The 15,829-nt window shown below is 44.3% G+C and overlaps 1 protein-coding gene across 1 annotated transcript in view; it reads left to right on the forward strand.

Moving 5' to 3' along the window:
* baiap2b (BAR/IMD domain containing adaptor protein 2b) overlaps positions 1 to 11,606 on the forward strand; it is an 81,819-nt gene extending 70,213 nt beyond the window's left edge. Inside the window, exons 8-14 of the mRNA XM_080788531.1 lie at positions 223 to 459; positions 2,160 to 2,382; positions 3,568 to 3,769; positions 4,823 to 4,909; positions 5,351 to 5,525; positions 6,311 to 6,348; positions 8,899 to 11,606. Of these exons, the coding sequence (XP_080644657.1) occupies positions 223 to 459; positions 2,160 to 2,382; positions 3,568 to 3,769; positions 4,823 to 4,909; positions 5,351 to 5,525; positions 6,311 to 6,348; positions 8,899 to 8,932 (996 nt within the window). The 3' untranslated portion in view covers positions 8,933 to 11,606. The remainder of the gene's footprint in view (positions 1 to 222; positions 460 to 2,159; positions 2,383 to 3,567; positions 3,770 to 4,822; positions 4,910 to 5,350; positions 5,526 to 6,310; positions 6,349 to 8,898) is intronic.
* The last annotated feature ends 4,223 nt before the right edge of the window (positions 11,607 to 15,829 follow it).

The following is a 15,829-nucleotide window of genomic DNA, read 5'->3' on the forward strand; positions in this document are numbered from 1 at the left end:
CTCCCTCCATTGGTCTTCTTCCCTCTGATTTTTTTTAGGTATATTTTTGGGCTTTTTCTGCCTTTATTGGATAGTGTACAGTATGGAAATGGTGAGAGAGGTGGGGGGTGACACGCGGCAAAGGTCGTCGGGATCGGGTGTCAAACCCGCAACACGCTGTCAGTGATTTGATTTATTTGTACATAACATCTGGCTCTCCCTCAACCTCCATGTGTTCTTCAGGGGAAGGAGCTTCTCTCCCAGAAGATGCCGATGTGGCAGCAGTCGTGCGCGGAACCCAACAAGCTTCCCGACCGTGCCATGCTTCTGGCCCAGCAGATGATCAGTCAGGGGCCTGGTGGCGCTGCCCACCACCACCACCACCACCACACGCCAGGCTCCAAGGTCATCTCTGAACCCATCCCTGGCGCCAAACCCCTGCCGGTCCCCCCGGAGCTGGCCGCCCTCATGGCACAACAGGTTGGTTCCAGCTGCTTCCTGGTTGTCATGCACTGCAGATCTTTATTTTTTCAATATACCTTTGGTTTGTTAGGAGGGTTTGTTGAATGATTATGACCTCGGCTGCATAACGATGCTTCGTTAGGTTTATGTTGTTGTGAGTGTTGATTAGCCTAATACACCTAATACCTCAGCCTCATGCTGTTATCCAGCGATTCTATTTCCCTGAATGCTTTGAAGAGCTGTTGTGATGGAGAGCAACCCGTGTGTGTGTGTGTGTGTGTGTGTGTGTGTGTGTGTGTGTTTGTGTGCGTGTGTGTGTGTGTGTGTGTGTGTGTGCGTGTGTACGTGCGTGTGAGTACGTGTGAGTGTGTCTCTGCTTGAGTGAGTGCAATGCATGTAGTTCGAGTGTGCTTCAGATCTATGTTGGGGTGCAAAGATCTGTGACACACATAAACACACGAGAGTGAGAGCGATGCATTCGGCCTATAACAATGCCTTTAATTAGGATTCTGGAGTGTGTTATCGGGCAGTGAATAATGCCCCCCCGTTCTGCCCCCCCGCTCTGCCGTCGCATCATGACAGACCTCAAAGCATCCTCAGGAACCCTCAGCCATGCAAATGACATCGTTAGTGCTGGGCTACGCTAATTAGCTTGTCGCGTACAAGCAGCCGAACTGCTACCCTAGAAAAGGAAACTGAATAAATGTACTCATTCATAAATACATTCACATGGAAATGTGTTCTAATTAAACACTTTTAATTTGAACCCACCATGGTGCATGTACTGTAACTTGGTGGTGTGTGCTCCCAAAGAAAACCGTTGAATCTCATCCTATAAGTAATCATGGAATGAATCATGGAACTTGGAGGATGAGATTGAAGACACGATGGTGAGATTAGGATTGTGTCGGTTCAGTGTTGATCCTGAGGCTAGTTCACCCTATTAGACGTACTAGTACGATGCCCGTTCAGAATGAGTCTGTGAATTCATTGCCTGTATAGTAGCCTATAGTAGTCACTCGTCATGTTTAGCTGAACATAACGGATCTACAAGCTCACAACACATTGCGATGTGACGTGCTGTGAGCTTGTACATCGGCTAATTCGATGAATCAGTCATTAGCTGATCTGTACATCACATCCACTTTACATCTCGCGACCGATGGGCTGCAGACCAGAAAAATCCCCAAAATGTAGCACATCTAAAGTTTCAAATCAATGTAGGACACAAGTACTCACATTTTTTTTTATTGACACACACCAACAAAAACTAACGCTTACGCGTTTCGGCTATGAGCCTTCATCAGAGCATTTCCAATAAAAAATAAGTCGAAATGTGAGTACTTTGTCCTGCATTTATTTGAAATTTTAGATGTGCTACCGTTTTTGGACATATATTTTTTAAATTCCTATTTTTTGGTGTACACTGGAGTTTGAGTCTAGCACTCTATTGAAAACCATGGCTGATGCGCAACCTCTTTTTCTCATTTCATTACATAACTGCACTTGGTGATGCGAGAGAGAGAGAGGGGTGGGGGAGAGGGGGTTGGAGAGAGGAAGAAGGGGGGGGGAGAAAGAGAGACGAGGGGGGTAGGGAGAGGGGGTTGGAGAGAGGAAGAGGGGGGGGGGTGGGACACAAAGAGAGTGAGGAGGGGCGATCCAAGAATGCATCTCTCTTAGCGCCATGTAAATTCCTTTCCCCGCCGTTTGCACAACAGAGGCTGATGGGCGGGGGGGCCGACGGAGGGATGCCGCTGACGAACGGCACGTCGTCGGGCGGCGCCCACGGAGGAGACGACTACCAGCACTGGATGGAGGGCAAGGCTGCTGCCCAGGCGGGCAAGGCCTCGCCACAGAGCCAGCGGCAGGGAGGAGGGGAGGGGTACTCAAACACCCTGCCCGTCCGCAAGGTGGCCCCCGCCAAGAGCAAGACCACGCTGAGTAAGGATGGAGCAGACCACGTCACACCACGGCACGCTTAATACGCATATTTTATACCTTATCACATGACCCACAATATGATTTTTCTTTTCCTCAAGCAAATCAGTAAAAAATTCATAAGCATGGCATGGCAGGTCACCCACAAGGGCCATGCGACAAAGTATAACCTTCACATGCTCTGATCTACTGAGATCTTAAGTGATGTTTTCCTATATCTCTTATTATCGCATAAATACATTTCCGTTAATAGAGAGTATGCACATGCATGGTTTTCCCATCAGGACATGCCCCCCTCATCTAGACTGAGTGGCAAAACATTGAGCAGCATGGAGTGTTGGAGTTTGGAAGCGCTCCTTGGAAATCACTCAACCGTCCTGCGTAGCACCTGTTTCTAAGGCCCAGGTTACACACATATATGGATCTTTTGCTAAACGCACATTATTTTGGGCGTTTGAGCCTTTCAGCCACACGCAAACAGAGTTTTCGGCCACTCAAACGGAGCTTTTGGGAAACGGATAAATAAGTGAAGATTTTCGAAAATATCCGGATCAGTGTGTCAGCTGTGTAGCTGTGCATATAAATAGGTGAGAAATGCAGCTTGTCACATAATGCAGGAGGCAGCAAAATGTTGTTATTGAAAACAAGCACTTCCAAACTGTGACAAAAATAATCAAATGCAGGGCATTTCTATACAGAAAGTATAGCTCATAACGTTTCTATGGTGGATTTTTATGAATAGGATAATTATAATGAGGATAATTCAAGCTTTTCGTACAGCTGCAATGTTGGTGAGTTTAACATTGTTTAATGCAATCAGACAGGACCTTTCTGTTTGGATGAATGGGCTGCCAAGGCCAGAAAGTAGTTTTTTTGCCACTCAGATGATGTCACGCACATACCCTCTATTCCATCCAGTATTACTCCCTAGCATCGCGTCGCAAAGTCTTTCTGCGGCTACGCCCGGTCACGTGATACGCGGGTCATGCAGTACAATGTGTTATGGGTTATAGGTGCATGCTGTCTTTTTTTGCCCCTAAGACATGAGCGAGCGAAAGTTCTAGTCTTGTACATCTGCGAGAACTAATGCAAGGCATTTGTAGAATCTGCCTCTGGTCGGCTCCTTGAGATGTAAAAGTTTGAGAACCGCTGGTCTATAACAAGGTCTTTCTTTCCCCTCCTGTCCAGCGGAGACGCGTACGCTGCCCCGCTCCAGCTCCATGGCGGCGGGGCTGGAGAAGAACGGGAGGATGCGCGTCCAGGCCATCTTCTCCCACGCGGCCGGTGACAACAGCACCCTGCTCAGCTTCACCGAGGGAGACGTCATCACGCTGCTGGTGCCCGAGGCCCGCGACGGATGGCACTACGGCGAGAACGAGAAGAACAGGATGTGAGCAGACTGAGCACACAGAGCCACAGACACGCCCATATATGCATGTGGATGCGTGCATGCGCACATGGGTGACCAGATCCAAACTGTTCATTTGAGGGACAGAAGTATCACTCATGTGGGGGGGGGTTAGCATATTCGACCATAGGCGTAATATTACTCATCATTTTGTTATTAAACTGCTGGCGTCTCACATTTTGTTTTAAAATGCAAATTTTGGTCATGGGTGGTATGGCCAACTTGCTACTGTAGCCTAGGGGATATTCCTCATGTTATTTTAACAGACACATCTTGCAGGAAAATAGACTAGAAAAATGAAGAGAGCTTTACAACAGAAATCCAACGATTGGGAGACTTAACTATTAGGGCATTTGAATAATGATGCCTGCCAGTCACAATGTGGGACAGGGTCTCAATTTGTGGGACGCCTGAAAAGTCTTGGAAATGAGGACCACGCAAAGGGGGACATCTGGTCACCCTAGCGCTGCAATGAGGACTGTCCCACGCAAAGGGGGACATCTGGTCATCCTAGCGCCGCAATGCCAGAGTGCGGTCTAGCCAACACCAACTGGGGACTCTTGAATCGCTGCCTCCTATCTAGCATCAGGGTCTTGAGCTCTACAGTGTTGTTAGCTAAGCTGTCGCACCGCAATGCATCTACATTATGTAGGTGGTGCGCTTCTTGCCTTTCCTGCATGGCTTTGACCTGGGTTATTGTTTGCCACTAGTTCTGGATGCCTAATCCTTCTCTCTCTGACTGTGTCTGTGACCCGTGGTAGGTCCCCATATAGAGGACCACACTACATGTTTCCAAAAATGTAAACATTTTCAAGAACGGATCTATATAAGCTCACAACGTGGCACAGCACATTGTCGTACCAATACCCAATATCGAAAACAGCCGATATACAAGTTCACAACGTATAATTAGCTGTTAAGCGGCTTTTAATTGGTCTGGGGTTTCGAAAGCGTTTTGTTGTTAATTATGATGCGTGGCTAATGTGTTGTTAATTTTGATGCATAGCTAACGTGCGTCTGCTCTGCCTCTCCCAGGCGTGGCTGGTTTCCTTTCTCCTACACGCAGCTCATCTCCGACGGAGACGGTGACGGTGACTCCATGAGACAGCTTCGAGTGCACAAGTATGTATTCTTCCTCACACGACTCGCACCACAGATACAGCTCTTTAGATTAGTGTAGAATATGAGGCAGCAGGTAGGAATGAAGCAGACTGATGTGCTTAACTAAAGTGACTTTACCCGTAGTGTTCATTTTACTACGTACCATTACGAATAAAACAGATACAGCGTGACCGTACATAAGGCACAATAAATAAAAGACGTGAAACTAAAATGTGAGCAATAATGAAGAGAAACAACAAGGTTGTCAATTAATTAAAAGCAAGTCTGTAAAATGGGTTTTGAGAAGTGATTTAAAAGATGATATGGATTTTGTCATACAGTTGACACCATAAGTAATTAAATGTAACTTAATTTAACTCTGGTGTGTGTGTGTGTGTGTGTGTGTGTGTGTGTGTGTGTGTGCGTGTGCGTGTGCGTGTGCATGTGCGTGTGCGCGCACAGCCTCCACCATGGGAGGAGCAGCAGTACAGGAAACCTCCTGGAGAAGGAAGACATGTCTCTTCCGGTCCCAGACTACAGCATGCACTCCCGCATGGCGGCACAGAGTGGCGCTGCGCTGGCACACAGCAGACCACAGCAACGCCCCTACAGCGTGGCAGGGCCAGGCTTCTCACAGGTGGGGGGCGCTGCAAATGCACACACGCACGCACGCACACTCACCTGCCAACCTGCCCTGTTTGCACTGGAAATCACTCACCAATGGAGTGTCTGGGTACCAATAACACAATCAAAGACACCAATGGGAGAGTCTGGGTACCAATAACGCAAATCACTCAACAAAAGGAGAGTCTGGGTACCAATAACACAATCAAAGACGAGGCGTTCTACAGAATAAGTGAGAGAAATGGTTTAACATGGAGGGGAAGTAAGGACTCCAGTGCTCAGAGGTGAAGAGAGATTTTAGCTGAAGATGCCGATCTACAAGCTCACAACGCATACGCATTGTGAGCTTGTAGATCGGCATCTACAGTGAAGATATATTGGGTGTACAGGTGATAAAAGCAAGGGGATCTTATATAAGAACCCTGGGGGACTCCAGTCAGCTAATTATACAGGGTTTAAGTGGTTAATAAGCCTCAGGAGAGAGACTGCATTCTCTGTCTGTCTCTCTGTTGCTCTCTCTCTCTCTCGCTGTTTCTCTCTCATACTCGCTCACTAACGCATGCACACACCCATGGTATATTATACACACAGTATATTGTAATCCATAACCTCCATAACTAAATTCCATAATGTTTTAGTGAATATTGTTTTAGCCCTCATATTTACATGTTGCTGTGACTCTGCTGCCATCTACTGGTTCCTTTTGATTATGACAAATTTAACCACATTTTAAAATAGATCCATCAGGAATTAATGAGTCTGTATACCTTTTCTTTTCTTCTTTTTTTTATATTACAGCAAGGAGTTGAAGAGTATGAGCCCCGTTTCCCTACAAGGTAAGAATCAGTTCATAATACTTTTCTATATGCATTCAACTATTGACTTTTAAAGCCAGAGGGTGCAGCCAATTCCTATAACAAAGAGAACTTGTTTCTTTAATTATTTCATATGAACGGTGCTCATGTTTTACAGTACACATAAATAAATACATAATTCAAAATTAAAACCCTCAACTGCAAACAAACCCTTTGCCCAAACTGTTGGGCAAAGGGTCATGATCCTGAATTAAAAAATCACACCCGTGTGAAGTGAGGGGCGCTCTAATCAATTATTGACCTTATACCAAACCTTGAAACATACCTTAGTTTCGTCACCAAGATTGGTGGTCCCTTATTGGCCAAGGGTTTCCACCGACATACCGACAGACAGACAGACATACCGACAGACACATAGGCCTATGACGTAAGTTCTCCATTCATTGTCGATGGCATTTAATGGTTTGTGTTAAGACAGAATCTACAGTGTAGCTGTTTATAGGAGGGGCTAGTGCCCCTAAAAAATACTAGAGCAAGAGAGAGAGAGAGAGAGAGGGAGAGAGGGAGAGAGAGTGCAAGTCCATAGCAGCACTAGTGTGTACCTACAGTAGACACGTATTCCAAGACACAAACAGGACAATCACCGGAAGAAAGTAACTCTAGTTACTCTAGTTTCCAATACTTCTTGGCTGTGGCACGTTTCTGAACGGTCCACAAGCCACCTCTAAAAGAGAGACAAATGGTGCCATCTTAGAATGAGCGTAAGGTTGAAAATGGTCTTTTGGGTTAATTTTAATTAAAGTCAAAGGTTGTTTTGTTAATTAAAAAGCACTTTGACCTCCCAGCTCCTTCCACCCCTATAGCTCAGCTGCTTCACAGTAAAATTCTGAATGTGAATTTGTCTCAGAATTTTACAATGTTCCATAATCCACCACAGTTTCCAGCTGCTTAAAAGACAACTTTGGGGGGGGGGGGGGGTTTCAACCAAGGTTCATGTTTTAGGTTATTAGAGAAAGTAAAAGATAAGTGTTAAAAAAAAAGCTGCTTTCTTTAGTGATTTAGCGATTTAAGCTATTTTTGATGGGGGCGGGGGCTAAATATGTGGCTAAATATGTATTTTTTTTACATTTTATGGTGATTTCTTAATTATTATTTACTATAGTCCTACTAGACCCCAGGAAATTACATCAGTCAGCCACAGTTGTTGTTTTCTGTGTGTCTGAACTCTGAACGAACAACTTCCTTCATATTCAATAGAATGCTGTGGATATCTTTTGTGGCCAGATGTTGTAGTAGCCTAAATAACAATAAAGAAATATTTAGCCACTTATTCGAATCCCCCCCCCGTCAAAAAATAGGTAAAATCGTTAAAACTAAAGAAAGCAGCAAATGAAAATTACACTCATCTTTTACTTTCTCTAATAACAACCTAAAACATGAACCTTTGTTGAAAAAAAACCCAAAGTTGTCCCTGATCTGCACAACACACTGTTGTACAGTACATCCCCCGGTCACACATCTGCGCCAGACGCACTCTAATCAACGCATCTGCGATGCATGCTGATGATGCATCAGCCCATAGTCTGATGCATCCATTTCCCATGCTATCCTGCAGGGCTGTGGGCAATGCTGGCAGGAGAGACGCTTTAACGGTGTGTAGTCCAAGTGGGGTCAATTCACATCGCTTCTGTCCTATAGTGTCGCGTGGCCAGACAACTATTCCACGATCTCCGAATGCTATATAGAGTCTGGAGCTACACATCCCGAAATCCGAGTAAAGGTCCCCACACACCGAACGTGTTTTTCGGATTTCTAGCGGCGTTTCTCCATCGGTTTTCCGAAAAACGTGTCCAGTGTTCAACCACCTTAAGGTCATTGCCGGTTAAAGTATTTTATAATTTTTTATTTACATTTCTGCTAAGCAGCAAGCTATATATTATGCTTAGATGATTTCGATTTATATTGGGATACATTTGCGGCGACTGTAAAGACGAAACGGAAGTGGGGAGGAGGCTTCACTTCCGCTTTATCTTTTACTGTCTCATGACCAGAGCTTCCGTTCTCCAGACTGTAGGACGGAAGCTTTTGAAAATTACTACTTCTGTCCTATTGGGTGGCACCACCCGGTCAATGTTCACCGATATTTAACACGGTGCTTCACGAGCATCGGTCCTCGCGTGTTTCGTGCCGCCAACGGGATGCATCTGTTGCGCTCCACTCCTTTTCTCTCTCCTGTGATGGAAGTGAGCGGGGAAGCAGTCCCGTCACGCCTCGGAGACCGCAGGCGTTTTAAGTTGCGTCTGACGCAGATGTGTGACCGGGGCTTATCTCCCTCGTGGCCATTAGTAGACGATACCACGTTAGAATGACCACTGTACCTCCCCAGAATTATGGTTAGGGGAAATTAGATCATAATTATTATTTTTTTCCTCATTTCTCATGCGTGGCTTGTGGGAGGTAGAACGAGGCCTGCCTCTATACCTCCCCACCACTACGGTTGTGTTTGTTGGGCTGTTCTTCCTCTCCTGAGCACAGCCCATCTGGAAGCCTCTCCCTGTCTTTGTTCCACAGTTCCACAGATGGCAAATTGATTTCCACAGTGTGAGGACAGACAGACAGACAGACAGACAGACAGCACAAACAGACTCAGCCACGCCGGGGCTCCACTGCAGCCGTCGGCCGTCCGTCAGCGTCAACGCAGGGAATGTTCCCTTTTTAATCACTGATGAAGGGTGCTCCACTGCCGACGGTCACGCCTGGAGGGCGTTTGGACGGCATCACCCATTCGCCCCGGTTGATTTTTTTTGACGCCGTCCAAACGCAACGCAATGCAACGCACTCGGTGGAGCCCCGACGCCAGGCGTGCAATAGGACAGACGACATTGCTGCCCCTTCATCCATCCACCACCTCTCTCTCCCCCAAACCCCTCCCCCCCTCCTCTCCTCTTCCTCGCCTCTTTCTGCTTATGGCAATAAACTCTTCCCAAGCGCTCCCTGTGTGGGGGGGGAGGTTTGGAGAACTGTATGTATGTCCCAATCCCCCCCCCATACCTCAGTTCTCCGTCTACCACCCACCCGCACCCTGTGCTTTCTAACTGGGCAGTAGCCAGAGGCCTTGATGCAGAGCCATGCCAAGCTAAACCAAGAACACACACACAAATAAAAACAAGACTTCTTGGTGCCATCCTTGTTGAAATCAATGGAATGGAATATGTATCTTTTGCCTGTTTTTCATGCATGTACATTGTTTTGTTCTTATATCCATGGGGATCACCCCCCCCCCCCCCCCCCCCCATCAAATGAAACCTGGTTTTAATGCCTAAACCACACCAATGCAACTAGTCTCAACTCCTTGCAAAAAGACAGTTTTAAGGACATGTCATGTCACACGGTTCACACCAATACAACTACTTGCAAAAAGACAGTTTTTAGGACATGTCACACCAATACAACTCCTTGCAACTTCATGTGACTTCATGCAACTCCTCGTTTGGTTGCAAGGAGCTGCATGGCGAATCATTGGTGTGGTTTGGGCCTTGACCACATACACCCTAGAGTCCCGATTCTGGGCATGTCATAATAGCAAGTATAGCAGATCTACAAGCTGAAGATTCATCACGTGTCATGAACTTGTAGATTGGCTATTTCACGAAGAGGTTTGGTGTAGAGGGAAACAAGGAGGGGACCAAGTATACAGCCCTGAGGGACCCCCCGTCCCTCCCCCCGTCAACTAAGTATATAATATGCTGTTGTATATACAGCATATCTCACATTTTTTTAAGCATTTGTTACCTTTGTTTAAAAAGGTGCTATATAAATAAAGTTATTATTATTATTATTATTATTATTATCAGGGCTTAAGTGGTTAACAGTATTCTGTCCTCTCTATTAGTATGATGGCCGAGCTACACCAAGCGTGCCTGCGTGTGGAATTTACTGCGTGTGTACAGCGCGTTTGGAAATAATACCAACTACCGTACACCAGACGCACGGATAGCAGCATACGCAATTACGCATGCTCTAAAAATAGGATCGGTTCTATTTTCTTTCACGAGCGTATGCCCCCACGGCAAATCTGCGCACGCCCACAGATCTGGTGTAGCGTTTTGTGCGTGCGCACATTCTCTGGCGTAGCTCGGCCGTGAAGGTAAATTAATTGCGAGTCTAAATAAAATCTAGCAATAGTTTTACTGGGTATTAAAGTATATACCGCTCTAATTTGACCTTTTCACACATAGTGGTTGTGTGATACGGTGACTCCTGCGTCCCTCTGGAAACAGAGGATAATAATGTATCACATGTAGTGAACTCATGATTTAGCGGTTTCCAGCTAAGGGAAGGGAGCTGGTCAATATCACAAGTAATCAATAATGTTTATTGTACATAAATGTGCCATAAATGTATACGGTATGGCAGTGCTTGTCATGCAGTATCTGTAAACAGTTTATAAAATGATGAAAAGCACCTTATGAAAGTTATAGTCCATATTTCTGTGGGGTTTCTGTAATCAATCACTCGTAATAATACCAGTGTAGGACTTTGAACTTTGATTGATTGATTGATTGATTCTTTACCGACGGGCGGTGTGACGGACACACGTACCCAGGTGCTTTGGGGTCCTACAGTATGAGTTTTTCTGTCGTGTTGTCTGAATATTCTACAAAGGCTGAATGAGGACGACTAACCTTCATCCTAGAGAAATGCAAGGCTTTGAGTATAGGCTTACATCAGTTTGATATAAATTAGGCAGGCCACAGACCCCTATTTGAGGTTCCCCCCCCCCCCCCTTCCAGAGGAGGGAGAATGTAGAAATGGAACAAAATGGACCCGTAAGGATCCATTTGGTTTCGTTTGTACACCGACCCATTTTGGTTCCTAACCAAAGAGAACCAGTAACTTAAATGAATGAATGAAACAAAAGACTATTGGTACTGCTGCTAACCCAAATCCCTTAAATCCTAGCATAATGAAAATTAAAGATTTATACTGAAAATGTATCATTTGTGCTGTCGACACGACAAATGATTCAAAGAAAATACAGTCTGTCTTCCTGTGGATTGAAAATCGACGTCCACATCAATGATGGGCCAGAAAGTCTGAATATATCACTCCAGATATGTTTAAGATTTTGATGAGCACCTCTGCCACCTCGAAAGGGAGGATGAATCGTTTTGATGTTGACTCTTCATTCAGCCTTCTTGTACTGTTGTTGTTCCAATAAAAACTTGTTCAAAGAATATAACGAGTAAAGCCTTATGTTTGAGGGAATGAAAGGCTTGTCTGTCACTCTTTGTGATCAAATAAAGATGCTGGTCTGCGTCGTCTGTTGTACGTCAGTCACATTCCTTATTGTAGTCCGTCGTCATACGACATGGTGAACAAGCGATTGACAAGCTCACAACGCGTGGCGGTCGCACAATGCGGCGCATCCGCAACGAGTTTGTGAGCTTGTAGGTATACTGTATATTCGTTGCGTGACACACTATAAATCAGGGTATAGTCAGTCAGTACAGTACCTGTCTGTGCTAACACTGTTCTGTCATGCAAGCCTAATGTATTCTTCAGCATTTTCATTTTTGGCAAGCGATGTGGTCATGAAGTTTAAATTGGGCTTCGTATTACTGTAGCCTACAATGAGGAATAGGTCATGACATACTATTCTCCTTTAACCCATTAAGACCTGTATCTTAGCTTTTCACCACTTTAACCATTATTTTAAACTTTAGCTATTTAAAAATAAGCAGATCTACAATACAGATAATGATGGAGGTCCTTCTTCAGAAAACTGTCAGGATTTATACGACATTTTGTAGAATCAGGTCGTAATGTGTTAAAAACCAATATTAGATCCAAATACTTAAGCCCCAGGGTGTGCAAGCGACCATCATTCCCCATGCCCACAACATCAAAACGGTCTCCTCGCTGCATAGTATGTGTGCTGTGTCTCTATCCTCTCTTCTCCTCTTTGTTTGTCTTAGGCCCAAATCGCACCAATGCAACTCCTTGCAACAAAACAGTTTTAAGGACATGTCACACCAATGCAACTCCTTGCAACTGTCTGCTATTGGGGATAATGGTTTCATGCAAGTACATGAAACAACTCACAAATGTTTGGTTGCAAGGAGATGCATGCATGGCGAATCTTTGGTGCGGTTTGTGTCTTAATGCCTGTCTTCCCTAACCTGACTCCACCAGATTGCGGCAGTATTGAGTTCACAAGTTCCCTCCTCCTGCCTGCATCTGGTCTCTCTCAAGCAGAAAGATGAACCGGAAGCAGCAGGACAACAATCTCCATAATAATTTTGAGTTGTAGTCTTAAGGTTGTGTTTACATTTGCACCTGTGGCAGCACTTCAATACGTCATCAGTCTCGCGTTGATCCCGCCTCTAGCGGCCGCATACGGCCACATATCGTGCCGATCAGCATTTGATCGGAGTACATCGTCTCTGCCCGAGAGGGACCAGATGGGAGCTGGAGGAGGAACTCACTGCTGAGTCTGGTTATGTCTTCCCTCTAGCTCTGCCAACCCCTTTTTTCTGTTTTGATGAATTTAGAGACAAAGGTCGAGTGCAAACGACTGGAAGCTGCCAGTGTTTCTTCTTTCTCCACTAAAATATGTCCAAGGTATGACTGACTGACTGACTGCCACCGCTGCAGAGATAGCACACCGACCACCAGTAGCCAAATAACTCTAATTTCTGTATTTATTAGTCTTGTTTTTCCTTTGGAACTGTTTTTGTTGTATACAAAAAGAAAAAAGTGTACAGAGATTTTATGGATATGCATGCAGTTTGGGGGCACCGCAACAGTGCAATGTTGACAATTGATGACCTCAGATCATGTATGGTGGAAGTCTATACACAAAGAAATCTAAATAAATCTATTGAATTGGAAGTTCTTGGGTGTTGTGTATACTCATTCATTCAGAGGGCCTTTGCATCTCACGAGACTAAGTGAGTGAATTCTGGTTTTGAAGTGGTGGGTTAGTTTCTGGATGCAATGATTTGTTTGTCTCTAAATTAATCTTCAGCTAAAGGCCAACTTTGTCTGCTTCTGTTTCTTTAATGATCATGATATTATGTAGTAGTCGGGTAAAGATGCTTGGGGAACTCAGTAAACCCTTCTCAGCAAACACTTTTCTCATGTATAAACACACACAATGTGTCTTATACTTAGACTTGTCTGTTTGTGTTCCCTTGAGCAATACAATACACCTTTTGCTTAGAAAGTCTCTCTCTCGGATTTAACCGCTTTCGACCTGGCCTATGTCATTATAGACAAATGTATATTTTATTTGGAAAATAGCCAATCTACTATTCATGGCCCACAGTGGAAACAAGCCCCGTCCTCCTGTAAGAGCCTCCATATTGTTTTTACTGACGTCACTAGTACGAGGCTTTGTCAATCAAGGCCAAGGTTGCCAGGTTTACATGTATTTATTTAACCCTGTCTGTAAGCAGCCACAGCTGACAAAAGGCAAACCGTTTTTATACTGTATTTGGAGGACTTGTTGTCTATAATTATTTTGACTGGCATGTTTATTTATATGTTGAAGTATATAGGATAGGACTTTGGACGGAAAATAAATCTTTATTATCAACTGAATGGACACAGTTTTCTTTTGGACATTAACCCCCTTACTGACCAACCTAATTTAACATTGAATTGATAATTCTGCCAACACTATTCATGTTTAAATTCGTCATTTTAATGCCAAAAGAAAAATCTGTAATATATTATATACCGGTACATCTCTTTCACACACTGCAATCATATTGTAATATATATTATTGCCACCAGGTGGTGGGAACGCAACATTATGCCTATTTTGACCAAATCGAGCAAATGTCATTTCCGGTTCTAGGCATCACAACATCCACTAGCTTTCTGCATTCAGACAGACAGTCTGATGTCCGCGGAATGCTAAGATATCATCGTTTATTTTCATAACTAAGTAAAATTAAGCTCTAATAAAGCCCAAAAGATCGCATTTTACGCAGGGATGCACATAAATGCACGATCACCGGTGCACGCGCGGATTTCGGCCGTTTTCTTTATAGAATACATCAGCCGTTAGCCAAAATGCAAAAAGTTGCTACATTTTGTTATTATGATTTTCAGGGGAGAGTGTCATTGCGTACTCTAAGGTCAGTTGGCCATGAATCTGGATTTATGGCTTTCACTACGTCAACCACGTCACTGGACATAAGAGGGTATGGCTTTCGTGGTTTAATAAATACTCACAGCGTTTTACTGCTGTGTAGTTGACGTCCTCCTCAGTCCTCACACTACCTAATGTGGTGTCACCTCAGCTGCCATCTCCACACTTGATGATTATCATCACCGTAACCTTTCGCTGGCCTTTGTTGCAATGCATGAGCGTACTGTATGTGGACAATGTGCAAATAAAGATACAAGTTAAAATGCATCCACGCTGTCCTGGCTGCTGTACAGTACGACACCCCACTGGCCTGCTGCTGCTAAACAAACATAAAGGTACCTTTGTACAATTTGTGGGAGTGTGTGTGCTAGTCATGGGCCTTGGGCCATTTCAGTGTTGTCTGTTATGTGATGTTTGCTGTTGTCGTTGTCCATGTGTTTGCCTGCTTGCTTGGCTTGTATATGTCTTGTTTGTTTGGAGTTAGAATGATTCATATTGTTGCTGTAGCTCTGGTCCATATCATTAATGTGCTGTATAATGGCAGAAACCTTGTTAATGCACTTCTACAGAAAAAGTAGCAAAAAATGCCGATCTTCAAGCTCACAGTGCTTCGCGATGTGATGCTTTTTGAGCTTCTATAGATGTTAAAATTTTACTTTTAAGTGAAAGTGGTATGTGTCTGATTTTACAAATATGTAATCGGGTAAAAGTATTCAAGCTTGGGACCAAATAACAACCTCGGATGCATTGGAACACAGGTTATTCCCCTTAATTTCCTGAAAAGTAATCCCAAACATAGACGAAAAACAGTCTAAGTCCACACTATTTATCCATAATGTATATATGATAGATAAGGGGTCAGGACAACGAGGCCTTTTCGTGGAGGGGTCAGAATGAATTTTGGACGTCTGTGGTACTATTATCCCTACATCAGATAGACGGATACTGTAAATTATTGAGCTTGAATGTTTACATTAGGACTGTCTTTACATTTCAGTACTACAGGGCCAGAGTACGCCCGCTTTTGAGTGACCAAGAACGATCGTAAGTCACTGCAGGAGCTTCTTCAGTCACTGTCTCATACAACTTGCTTCCTCTCTTCCCTGCACTCTAATTTTCACAAGTCACAAGTGCTTCATTTCCACTGGCTGTGGTTTTTCATGTACTTGGTTTTTGGCTTATTTCCACGGTTGGGGTTTCTTTCTTTTCATAACATTTGTTTCAATGTTCACTTAACCTAAAGTTCTGCACCCAATGGCAATTTTCACTTGTGAAAATGATGTTGCATGTTAACTGAGCACCATCACCATCATCGTACAGTGTAGATACCAGTTATCTTGT

This window comes from Protomyctophum bolini, assembly GCF_963924005.1.
Source record: "Protomyctophum bolini genome assembly, chromosome: 18".
Classification (NCBI taxonomy): domain Eukaryota; kingdom Metazoa; phylum Chordata; class Actinopteri; order Myctophiformes; family Myctophidae; genus Protomyctophum; species Protomyctophum bolini.